The following is a 12,945-nucleotide window of genomic DNA, read 5'->3' as shown; positions in this document are numbered from 1 at the left end:
TCGGGCTCTGTGCTGACAGCTCAGAGGCTGGAGCCTGCTTCAGATTCTGTGTCTCCCTCTCTCTCTGCCCCTTCCCGCTCATGCTCTGTCTCTCTGTCTCTCAAAAATGAATAAACATTAACAAAAAAAAATTTTTTTTAAGAACATGGAAGGGCCAAAAAGAGAAAGGAGAGGGAGGGAAGGATCCCTTCGGAGGGCAAGTGGGGAAATCCCTCACCCTTTGGGGCAAGGGTGGTCCAGCTGGTTCTCTCTGGGGCTTCAGATCATCAAGGAGTAACCTTGGCTGGAGGACATCAGTTCTCCAGGGAATACCACAATTGGTCCACCAAGGGAAAGTCTGGAGAAATTCCTGGAGAATCCGGGGAGAGCCTCGGGCCAGCAAAATCTCCCCAACAAATGCAGGGTCCACCAAATGTGGGGCGACCCGATTGGGAGGAGGCCAGTGGTGTAGAATGTGAAAGAATTCACCCAAGGCAGAACAAAGGAGATGGAAGTTTATTGAATACACTGCAAGGGAGCAGCGGGCAGGACAGCAAAGGAGAGACTGTCTGGCAGGGGCAGTGGTGGGGGGCTCTAGTTAAGGGGGCGAGGTGAGGAGATATGGGAATGTATGGAATTTTCCTTTTTAACAAAGTTTTTATTTTAGAGAGAGAGCATGCACAAGCCAGGTAGAGGGCAGAAGGAGAAGGAGAGAGAATCTTAGGCAGGCTTCACGCTCAGCACGGAGCCCAACACAGGGCTTGATCCCAGGACCCTTGGAATCATGACCTGAGCAGAAATCAAGAGTTAGGTGCTCGGCCAACTGACCTACCCAAGGTGCCCCAGAATTTTTCCTTTTTTGACACCTGTGCCTGGATGTAACTAACTCTTTGGTCAGCTAGGGCTTATGGATATTTTGAGGTAGGTCACCTAATGGGCCTGTTTGTATTCAGTCTGGTGGTTGCTATGGGCCCTTCTACCATACTCAGGTTTCCATTGCTCAAGCCAGTTGTCTAAAAGCAGCCTCTACAGGCTGTACTTTTCCAACCTCTGCTTTTAGGGTTTAAGTCTGCCCTAAAAACACCTAGATTTAAATATTGGACAGATTATAATTTACATGCAAATCACTTAAGTTTTAGAGCACAAGCTCATTTCTGAGGGGTTGACCTGTTTTTCTTCAGTGGCATAGGAACACAACCCTTCAACGATTAATCTAAAATCTTGGGCAAGTGCAGAAAAATCAGAGGATGTTTTGCCTTATATTGTAGTTGCTCAGTATTAGTAACAGATGAAAGGGAAATATTTTACAGATCCATAACAACCAGAAAAGAGGATCAATCAGACTGAGGGAAAGAAAACATTAGGAGAATCAAAAAGTGTATGAGGAAGAAAAATGATATTAATATAACCAGGCAGCTACATTTGGCTTCAGTTAGCCAACTGACGCAATGGGCAGCTTATCCAAACCAGGAAACAAGAGAAGTTGACAGCTCTCTTTGGTAAGGATAGGGCATCTCCTTTCAGAAAACTTTAATTGAAGCAAAGATATTAAGATCACATACATTTTGGAGAATGCCAGGTAGGCTGTTGATGAGAAGTTGAATTGCAGTCTAGGAATATCTCACATCTGGGGACATGCTCTGTGCTCCTCATTCCAACTTCCTGACTTCCTTTGTCCACCTGCGAAGCTGGGATGATGAGGAAACAAAACGCCATCTACCTTCTGGATATGGGAGGAGAGCCCTGCTGTGTGCTGTTGGGCAAAGGTATGCAGAGGTGTTAGCAAACACCCCCCAAGAGAGAAGTGGGGTCCCCTCCCTCAGCTGGAGAGCTTCGAAGAGGCAGGCTGGGAACAGAATTATACTGAGTCAAGATCCCAAGGATTAGAGTGGCAGGGCTGACAAGAATCCATGACTGATGGCTATACTCCAGCACCAGCACCTTCTTGGGAAGAACCACTCTCAAAATGCAGGCAGAAAGTCTGCATGAGACATCTATATATATTTTTTCAGTATTTATTTTTGAGAGTGCACAAGCAGGGGAGAGGCACAGAGTGAGGGACAGAGGAACCAAAGTAAGCTGTGCTCTGACAGGCTGACAGCAGTGAGCCCAATGTGGGGCTTGAACTCACGAACTGCTTGATCATGACCTGAGCCAAAGTCGGATGCTCAACCAACTGAGCCACCCAGGTGCCCCTGCATGAGACTTTTTAAAAAATTTTTTAAATATTTATTTATTTTTGAGAGAGAGAGAGAGAGAATGAGTGGGAGAGGGGCAGAGAGAGAGGGAGACAGAATCCAAAGCAGGCTTCAGGATCTGAGCTGTCAGCACAGAGCCCGACACGGGGCTCAAACCCACGAACTGTAAGATCGTGACCTGAGCTAAAGTCAGTTGCTTTACTGACTGAACCACCCCAGGAGCCCCTGCATGAAATATTTTTTAATGCTGGAAGCATATTCAGCTTTTTGAAGGCAGGGACTGTGTCTTATTTTCCCTTTTTAGCCGCCCCCCCCCCCCCCGCCCATATAATTACCTTAATGCTTTGCACATAAATGGCATTCAGTAAATTCCTCCTGATTGATTTTAAAATGTTCAAAGAAGCCATATGATGTTCTGTTCATAGAAAACTGGATCTGCAAGGCTATGATTACAGAGTGCATGAGTGATGATGAACAGCTGCTATTTATGAAGCAGAAGAGACAAAAAAATGTTGAATGAATGAGAAATAGACTTCAATTGAAATGGGAAGGATTTAATTTAGCTTTTGAAACTCATTTCCTGAGTTGAAGTTTACATGATACTATAAAACAATAGGAAGGGAGGCTGTAAAGTTTCTTTTCTTTATAAATAAATGATCTTTATAAGTTTTTCAAGATGGATCAACCACTTATTTGAAGTCTAACGGGTATTTCTGTGTAGTGTTCCCCAAAGTCTAATATGAAATAGATTTTTTTTTTAAGTAGGGTTTTTGGTGTATAGGGGATAATTTTAAAGAAAAGTTACAAAGATAGTATTGAGACTTCCTGTATACCCTTCACTCGGTTTCCCTCATTTTTAACATTTATATTACCATGGCACATTTGTCAAAATTTAAAAAACTAAAATATGTCTGTAACCATTAACTAAACTCCAGACTTCATTTGGATTCCCTTGTTTCTCCAGTTATGTTTTCTTTCTGTCTCAAGTTAGGTAGCTTTCTTTGATAGTGTATAGAAGATTATGTGGTCTAAAGACCAAGCACCTGAGTAGAATTACATAAATCTAGAGCTGCCTGGGTTTATCACCTTGAGGCAAAAGCGTTTTGGCTTTCCAACCAATCAGACCTAAATATCATCCTTAGCTTTGCCATTTTGTTTAAAAAAATTTTTTTTTAATATTTATTTATTTTTGAGAGAGAAAGAGCGCAAGTGGGGAAGGGGCAGAGAGAGAGAGAAACACACACACACACACACACACACACACACACACAGAATTTGAAGCAGGCTCCAGGGTCTGAGCTGTCAGCACAGAGCCCAACACTGGGCCTGAAATCACAGACCTCAAGATCATGACCTGAGCCTTAGTCGGATGCTTAACCAATTGAGCCACTGGGGCGCCCCAGCTTTGCCATGTTGAAGAGCTGTGTGTCTTTGGGCAAATTGTTTAATTACACTAAATCATAGTTTCCACATTTGTAAAACTGTGGGTGGTAAGACTTAAACTGTAATGGTTTCTGAAATCCCTCACAGTAATTTGGTGTTGAAAATTTATTATTTTTAATAGGTAATTAGTCTTTTGTGTTTATTAAATTAATGCCATAGAGATAGCACTCCAAATAAGACACCTATGATATTTTATATGTGTTAGATTAGTGACAAAGACCCTCCTCTTGACCAAATTGTAGTGTGGCTCCTCTGGGCCCTCTTCTCAATAGGCCATATCCTTGGGTCCTGTCTTTGGTGTCCCTAGTCCAGTTGTAGCAAGAATCCTAAATCAGTTTAGAGAGAATCCCCACCCTTGATAGCTGATCAAATTCTTATTCCCCACTCTGGATATCTGATCATCCTGGCAAGTCAGTTTACAAAGAATCCTCCTACCCTGGATGTTTCCTCTTACTAAGTTTCTGTCCATCCCCTACCCACCCACAGGGGAGGAAACGTTCCCTCTACCCTCCTGGGTTGGATAGCTGAGTCTAGGAAATAAACTGACAACAGACAGATTAACAGGAGAAAAGGTATACACGTTTATTAACTTTTAATACAACATGCACAGGGCATCACAGGGGGAAAAAAGCGAATACCCCAAAAAGCAGTGAGATTTGAGTTTATACCATCTCCATAGGGGAAGGAGTTGGGACATGTATGTCACACAGGGAAAAGTAAATGATTTTTTGGAAAGATGAATAGGTCATTAGAATATATGGGAGCTATGATAGTCTGTGACAAAGTCTGTCTGGGTGTGGTGTGACTTCTAGTCTTTTCTGTGATAAGTCAGTCTTCTCTGGTTGATGAAACTCCTGGGGAGGGGATTTATAACAGTTGAGCTCCTTTTGGAGGATCTGTCTTTAGGCAGATAAGAAGAGTTTAGAGGAAGCCTTTTTTTTTTCAAGTGCATTTAGCTCAAAATCACCAATATACCAAAGCAGCATATTGTGGATGGCAAGTCCTAAACTCCTTCACCTCCAACTCTGCTCCTTGATTATAAGTCCTCACTTGTCCTTGCTGTGTTTCAGAGTTGAGCCCTATCTCTTTCCTATTGCAACAGTCTTGACACCTATTACAATAATCCTGAATCAAGTTCACTACTATTTTAACAAGTGTCAAAATGATTTTTTAACATCAGTAATGAGCTTTAACTAATTTCCATTTATTATCCCTGACCCATAAAAAATTAAAATAATTAAAATATCCTTGCAAGTTGTAACAAAACTCTTTGAAAGTATTTTTGCTTTGTTACAGATAACATGCATGCTTAGAGGCATTTTCCTTCCATACATGTCCTTTATTCAAATGTTCAGCAACTTCCCTCATTTTATGATCAGAATTTGACTCCCACTTCCCAGCTCCTACTGATCCCAGACACATAGAGTAATTTGGATTGGAAATGTTTTAGTTGATTAGTCTTTAACTGTAGAGCAAAGTTTCACAATCTTTTCAACAGACAGGGGAAGTTTGTCTCTGCTCATGAAAATGTCATACCAAAGCACATCTTACTTTCTCAGTGGCTGACTCCATACAAGTGTCATCTCTTTCTCACCAATTGATAAGTAATTAGTAGTGCCTGGAACATTAGAAGAATTCAGCAAATGACTGCAATTACTATTATTATTAAGACCTGAACTTTAATTTTTTTCAGCTTATTTTTCCTAAATCTTCACTGCAAAAACCTTATTCTGCCCTTTGCCTTATCTTACCTTCCTTTTTATCATTCTTAACTCCGTTCCCAAAAGGAAAAGTAACTTTGCAAGCTGCAGATAATGAAACTGATATTCTCTCTTAAGGAATCATGCAAAAATAATTCAAGTACACAAGAATTTTATGGATGGGGCACTCTATTCAGGTTATCCACTGGATGATGTAATGAGTTATAAGAGAGAAAAAATATGTATTATTAAGTAGGTGCTCAAGAAGTGTCAGGTCCCTTCCAATTTCCTCAGTTTTATAGATGAGGGCAATGAGTCCCAGAAAGAGAAGTAGTCACAACTAAGAGCTACCAAAAAGGGGGCTGAGGGTCTGGCTTTTATTTCTTGTCCTGGCCCTCCTTTTCCTGATTTGATTACGTGACTTAACGAACCATCTAACAAATCCACAAGGTTCGCCAATGTATATGACACATGTCAAGAGCCCAGATATACTAACACTTATTGGAAACAAACATTTTGGTCAAGTATACCAGTTATGGTGCCTTTCCCTAAAATTTTATCTGGTATGTCTCCAAATTTTGTCTGTTAAGTATCACAGCCTTATACATAGTTGGAGATAACTACTTATTTTCAGACCTTCACAATTTTTTTAACAGTTAAAAAGAGCCCTTTAGGCTATAACTCATTGGAGTCTAGAATCATAATTACAGGATATTCCTAAATTAAACGATACCCAATGTTGGTACCAATTGGGTGAGAAGAACCACTGATTGAAATAAATATTCATAATATTAAATATTCATCAAGACTTTAGGACGCATCCAGACACTATGACTTCGTCGTTCTTCGAAATCCATCACGGACTATAGGAACCCGGTGGAAGACTACCTGGTTCAGCAAACAAGATTTCGAAGAGGAGGGGCCCGAGTAGGCGGGTCTGGACAACCCAGCGCGAGAATACGCCCCAGCGCATGCGCACCTCTTAGCGGGTAACTTCCATTTGTTAGATGGGGGAGACAAGTGAGAGGCTCTCTACAGTTTTCCAACTCCTAATGACAACCAAAAGCTAGAGCTTCAACAGTTCCACGAATAACGTGAAAGAGTTGTCCTCCGAACTCAAGATTAAGGACGCTTGGCATATGCCGCTAAAGCAAGAGGTGACTTCTCGTATCTTCCCCCATCCCCTGGAACATTGGTGGTCTAGTCCATTCCACAGACTTTCGAGTCCTTGCAGCGGGTCGGGGATCGAAGGATTGGGCCGATTGCGGCTGAAACGTCTTTGGAAGGAGGAAGGGGGTGAGGGGGCATCCCTTTGAGTTCCGCTCCTCCTTTTTCGAGGCGGCAGTAGGGAAAGGGGACGTACGAAATACTGCTCTCGAAAGCTAACGGATCTTCACCTCTCCGTGCAAACTGCCGGGAGGGCGGCGGGAAAAGGGCAAGACGGGAGCAGGGAAAGGGAAAGAGCCAGGAAGCTGCGCGGGAGGGCGCGCACGCGCGCCCCTTTTTCAGCAGTGTGGCGGGGTCGCACGCACGCCCGCCTCGGCGGCTGGGCGCGGTTTGCGACAGTGGGGGGAGCGGTGGAGGTGGCGGCGGCAGTGGCAACTTTGCGGCAGGCTCCGGCCGGGCTTGCTTGACGGCGGTGTGGCGGAGGCCCCGCCCTAGGCGGCAGGAACCTGGAGGGAGGCGGAGGAATATGTCCGAGAGGGAAGTGTCGACAGCGCCGGCGGGAACAGACATGCCTGCGGCCAAGAAGCAGAAGCTGAGCAGCGACGAGAACAGCAACCCCGACCTCTCTGGAGACGAGAATGTGAGTGCAGCCCAGAGCAGTGTGGACGGAACTCTGGAATGAAAGTTTTAAATTCTTTTTAAACTGTCGGTGCGGGGGCGGGCGGGCTGCTTTGGGGGGGGAGGGAGAGGTGTCACCCGCAGGAAAACGCGGGCGTGGAGGAGAAAATCGAACTTGTCTCTATGGGGATTTTGAGCAGGGGCCGAGAGCAAGCAGAAACTTGGCGAAGGAGAGTGGTTTAAGAGAGCGTGGTGGGAGGAGGGTCTGAAGGGGTCTGCTCTGAGATCCTTTTGCGTGGTTGGACAGTGTTTGGGCCTTCGGGAGATTTGGGGAGAGTGCGGATCTGAGATTCCAGTAGTTTAAAAGGCAAGTTAGAGTTTTTTCTGAGAAAGTTGGAAGGAGGAGCCAGAGTGTGTTAGTGACTTTTTAAGAGGAGTTTGGGGATTGTGTCACTTTCTTGACCCTTACATGCTGTTCAGGATGGGAAGAGTAGATAGATCTTCGTTTTAAGGGCTTTGGGTGACTCTTCTAAAGGTGGGATTTTATGTCTCCTTCTGTCTTGTGGATGGGGATGGGGTATGCCTGACAGGCGGCTTTTCTTCCGGAGGAGCAGAATTGAGAGGGTCGTCTTCTGAGTCGGAGAGGGAAATCACCGTTGAAGTACTAAGAGTCGATTACTGTTCTGAAAATTTTTACTAAAATAAAGGGGACGACCTGGAAGATTTTAGGTAACAGTGGTAAAGGCAGATGTTTTTAGGTGTGGGCCAATGGCTTCGCAAGTGCAAGGTATTTTGGAATCAGACTTTTTTTTAAGCTCTGAAATGGATCTCCATAATCGTCTAGTGTTTAGGTAAGTCGCCAGTAATAACTAAAGTGACATTAATTTTAAGTTTATATCCAATACGATCAGCAAAATGTCTTGACAATTCAAAGGTATTACTGCATAGTGTGAACCTTCTTTTCATAATACATGGCAATAGAATCTGAATATATTTTTTAAATCTTTAAAGTGTTATAGGAGCGTGATGTAAATTCTTCATTTTCTCGTCCTTTTGGCTAGTTTTAGGAATAAACGCTATGATACACACCCCGTTCCTAAATTCTACATCATTACATCACCGACTGAAGGATATGTATGGCATGGGGTCATTACCGAAAGTTTCACTCGAGATGGGAAAGAATTATTTTTGCAGATAGAAGAAAGATGTTTGGGGAATTGTTAGTTCCAACTTAAAGTTTCTAGAAAGTTTAGGTGTTGAATGTTACCTCAAATCTTTTTCCTGTTTGTGCTTCTCAGTCTTATATATTACTTTCTAACATTGTTGACCTTCTTCATTCTAGTCCTTGGAACCTGTTTTATTTCTGCTTTTTAAAAAGTGTTTTCTGGGCAGATTAGGTTAGGAGTACAGATTGGATCCACATGTTAAGTTAAAATTTCCAAATCTACTTCTTACTGGGTGCTTGACCTTGAGCAAGGTACTTGGTCTGGTTTCATCAGTTTCTTAGAAATGGGATTAATAATGGCCTTTACCTCAAGGAGTATTTGTGAGGACTAAAAGAGGTAATACAAGTAAAGTGATGAAAAGAGTGCCTGCCCCATAAGTACTATACAAGTGTTAGTTACTGTGAAGACTTAATGCTTCTGGCCCTTGCGCATACTAATCAAGTAGAACTGTAATGAAAATGCCAATAATCTAGACTGAGGAAAACTTCAGGGGACAAAATAAATTGCAGGTTTTTGTTTTTGTTTTGTTTTTGGTAGACCCTTAAGGAGGATATATTGTTTGCATTCTAAAGCTGCTTAGAACCAAACAATGGAGTAAGCCTTTGTTTTGGTTCCCTGATTTGGGTAGGGACTTTAAACCTTTTTTGTGCGTTGGAACACTTCAATGAATCCTGGGTAGTCTTCTCAGAACAACATTTTAAATGTATAAAATACAATATATAAGATTATGAACAAAATAATAAAATTATGAAATACCTTAAAAATATTTTCAAAACAAATTTAAGATTTTTTTCATAAATTAAGTCCTTTAATATAAAGTGTTTAAAGAAAGTGCTTCTTTATTAGCACATTAAGTAACTAGATCTGGAAAGGTGTCTGGTAGTAATGATGGGCATAGGCAATTTTTTGAGATCTGCAACTACTAGCATATGATATAAAAATACTTGATTTCCACTGATGAGAAAGTCACAGCTACAGCAGTATGTTACCTTCATTTAATAGAAGAAAGTGCTAAATTTCAATTAAAGATGGTGAACATTAAGCGGGTTTGTTTTGCCATTTAGGTTCAGACACCCTCTGAATTCCACCCAAGGACCTCAGATTCAGATGTAGGACATAAGTTAGGGGGAAGCAATAAGGAAAAGCAGTAGAGAACTCTGTAGAAAAATTAGTTCAGAAAAAGCTAACAGGGGCAGTGGTCTTAACTCTTTGGAAACCAAATAGCGAAGAGAAGGCCAAAAGGAAGTGAGGAAAGAATGTGGTGTTTTTGAGTTGGAGTTAAGGTAACCTGAGCAAATACTACTGTGAATGTGAATCAGAGAATTGAAAGGACATATTTTAAGTATATATGTATATGCCATTTTATTGAATTGTTAAAGGTCTTATGACTGCAGAGTATGTAACTTTTAGAAGAGTACTAATGGTTGCCTAGCAGAGGGCTAAATCTGGAGACTTATCCTTTGCTTAAGCAACCTGTGGCAAGATTAAGGGACAAATTACTATCCCTGTTTTCTTGTTGGGCAAATGAAGATGGTAGTGCCATATCATCATTCTGTACTTTGAGGAGGGGCCAAAGTGGAAATCATCCTATACACAGATACTCAGCAAAGGTTTGATTTTAATTTAAAGATAAAATTAAAGCATTGCGACTTGCATTTCCATTTGATTCCTTTGTGATTTTCCTTTGGAAGGAGGTGGGTAAGTTAAGTGGTCAGTTAAAAAAACAAAACAGAGGGGCGCCTGGGTGGCGCAGTCGGTTAAGCGTCCGACTTCAGCCAGGTCACGATCTCCCGGTCCGTGAGTTCGAGCCCCGCGTCGGGCTCTGGGCTGATGGCTCAGAGCCTGGAGCCTGTTTCCCATTCTGTGTCTCCCTCTCTCTCTGCCCCTCGCCCGTTCATGCTCTGTCTCTCTCTGTCCCAAAAATAAATAAACGTTGAAAAAAAAAATTTAAAAAAAAAAAAAAAACAAAACAAAACAGGGTTTTGTGTGGTTTCTTGATTAGCGGTTGAAATTCGGGCCAGAATGTAAAGAAGCTGGTGAATAAATGTCAGTTTTATTATTTCATTTCTCCAGTGTTAAAAGACAGTTTCCATAAAAACGGTAAGTGAAACATAATTTTCATTTTACTCATATGAGAGAACTGGGCAAGTGTAAGTCAGACCGTATACATTAAAGGAATGTAGAGGTGAAATTGCAAATGGAGACAAAAGTTTTTTTCCAGAGTAGAAGGGAAGATATTTTGAGCCTTTACCTTTGGAGACAGAATTTACAGGAGTGTAAGTTAGTTACCCACAATATAAAATGAGTTGTGAGGTTTAAAGGCAATGAAGAGGGCTAGAATATGATAACCTGGAAAGGTGCTATAGATAATGCATAGTTTTCCACTGAAAAACGGTTACATTCTACACTAGATGTTAACTCTGAAACTGTGAAGAGGGGGAGAAATAGAGATATAAACCATGATTTCAGCCTGGGAACTGAACTTAAAAGTTTACATTTTTTATCTGATTATATTTACATTAAAATTAAAATTCCAAATATTGAGCACCTGTTATGTACCATCTATCTAGTCTTTTCATCCAATTCAGTATATTCCAGAATAATTAGTGTATTTTTTAAAAAGGTAGGAACCATTTGAAGTTTTGAAGACTACCCCCAAGAACAATTGTATAAAACCATACTGTTTTTAGGTGAGTTTGTATGGTATGAATTTTTTATATGCTTTTTGACACTCCAGTTAATTTTTACCCTTTTGTAAATATAACACCAGGTTTAGGAAGCAATCATTTAGAAATAGCCCCTAAGGCAGTGTTTCCTAGACTTGTTCTAATAGATGTTAACAGGCACTCTGCAAAAACAGCCTTTCTGTGGAATGAATTTAGGAGCTGTTGCCCTAAGGCAATAGGTTTAAATAAATCTCTTTATTCCAAAGAACATACTGGAATATGTAATCAAAGGAGGTAGTTAAATCTTAGATTAGAGGGCCATGAATGTATTTTGTGCACTGGAGATAGGGTATAAATTAAGTGAATTTTCATGGTTTCCTGCAGTCATTTCTACATTCGGAATGATTTTACTTTAATTATAGAGAGTTTCTGGAGTTCTATATAAGTATCATTATTACATAAGCGCTGTGAGGCAAATGTCACTTGTAAATAGCACAGAATATGTAGGATTTTATAAAGATTCTAAATGGTTTGTGTTATAATTAAGCGGAATTTGAATAACAGAATTTTCAAAAACTACATCTAAAATAAGAGGCATCAATACTCCATCATCCTCAAAGGGCTACCAACCCCCGTGCTCCAAACAGAGCAGCGGTCATATAAATTATGAAGACATGTAACATGTAGTTCAGTCAGATTTAGGAGTCACAGCTTGTTTTGAATCCCAGCAACCCTAGTAGCAAGAGACCTCTTAGGATCTCTAAACAACACTTTCTTATCTAACAGTACCTTCTGTGAAGAGCTGTAAAGATGAAATGAGCCAGTGTATTAAGGTGGATGGCACAGACCAATGCTTTGTTATTTAAAGGCAGTATTATTCCCATTATTCTGATTAGCTTTTTTGTTTAGATTGTTGCTGAAATCCACAAATCCTAAAGCGTAGCTAGTTTCCTTTATATCCTTATTTGGAGACAGGAATAAATTTTTGCATTTCTTACAGAATTTATTAATCACTGCTTTTAGGTCAATGAGCAGCTACCCTGTCATTTGCTGCTACAGTATTGCTGTTTCACGTAATTTTTCCCAATTTACTGCTTACAGGATGATGCTGTCAGTATAGAAAGTGGTACAAACACTGAACGCCCTGATACACCTACAAATACACCAAATGCTCCTGGAAGGAAAAGTTGGGGGAAGGGAAAATGGAAGTCAAAGAAATGCAAATATTCTTTCAAGTGTGTAAATAGTCTCAAGGTATGTGCTGAAAGACAGATCCTGTGGACTGAATGCTAGGCTTCAGAATTATTTCTCAGTGATAAACATTTTATGCTCAGGGTACTTTGTCAAGTTTAAAATTAGAGTGCTGTGAAGGGGTTTTTTTTGTAGCGTAGACCGCATAGTTACTACAGTCCATTTGTTTAGCTTTTTTTGTTTTGTTTTAATTTAAATGGGTAATACCTAGTACTGCATACAGGGTTTTCTTTATTGTTTGTATTAAGATAAAAGATTTTGGGATATGTTATTCTTCACATTTTGTTAAAACTTTAAAAACATAAAGCCATTTCCTGGTACCTGTTACTAAAAAGAACTGAATGTGACCCATTAACTTTCAGCACAAATTGAAACATGTTTTTCTGCAGGTTTTAAATATTTAATTCTTATCATTTGTCTTATTTGAAATTGTTTTCAAAGGAAAATGTGTAAATTAACTTTTTTGAATATTCAGTATTTGGGGAAAACAAGGTTTTGGAGTTATTTAAATTGCTGCTTCCTCAAAAGCATTTTTAGTTATAAAAAGGATTGATATTTATTTAAAATGTTTTCCTTTACATATTATTCTTTTTCTCTTTTTTAAATTTGGGAGTATTTTTCCTACACTGACAAAAATATACATTGTATTATCTTTTACGTATGTAAGTTAGAATCTTTCTAAATATAAGAATATATT

At 40.3% G+C, this 12,945-nt stretch overlaps 1 protein-coding gene across 3 annotated transcripts in view; it reads left to right on the top strand.

Moving 5' to 3' along the window:
• Window positions 1-6,668: 6,668 nt before the first annotated feature.
• Window positions 6,669-12,945, top strand: part of EED (embryonic ectoderm development) — a 30,230-nt gene continuing 23,953 nt past the window's right edge. Inside the window, exons 1-2 of one of the 3 annotated variants that reach the window (XM_030332215.1) lie at window positions 6,669-7,127; window positions 12,099-12,251. In XM_030332215.1, the coding sequence (XP_030188075.1) occupies window positions 7,014-7,127; window positions 12,099-12,251 (267 nt within the window). In that variant the 5' untranslated portion in view covers window positions 6,669-7,013. The remainder of the gene's footprint in view (window positions 7,128-12,098; window positions 12,252-12,945) is intronic. The other 2 variants (XM_030332216.1, XM_030332214.1) reach the window with 2 other exon arrangements.

This window comes from Lynx canadensis, chromosome D1, assembly GCF_007474595.2.
Source record: "Lynx canadensis isolate LIC74 chromosome D1, mLynCan4.pri.v2, whole genome shotgun sequence".
In the NCBI taxonomy this organism is placed as follows: Eukaryota; Metazoa; Chordata; class Mammalia; order Carnivora; family Felidae; genus Lynx; species Lynx canadensis.
Note: the sequence above shows the minus strand (reverse complement) of the source record. Positions and strands in the feature narration are given on the sequence as shown.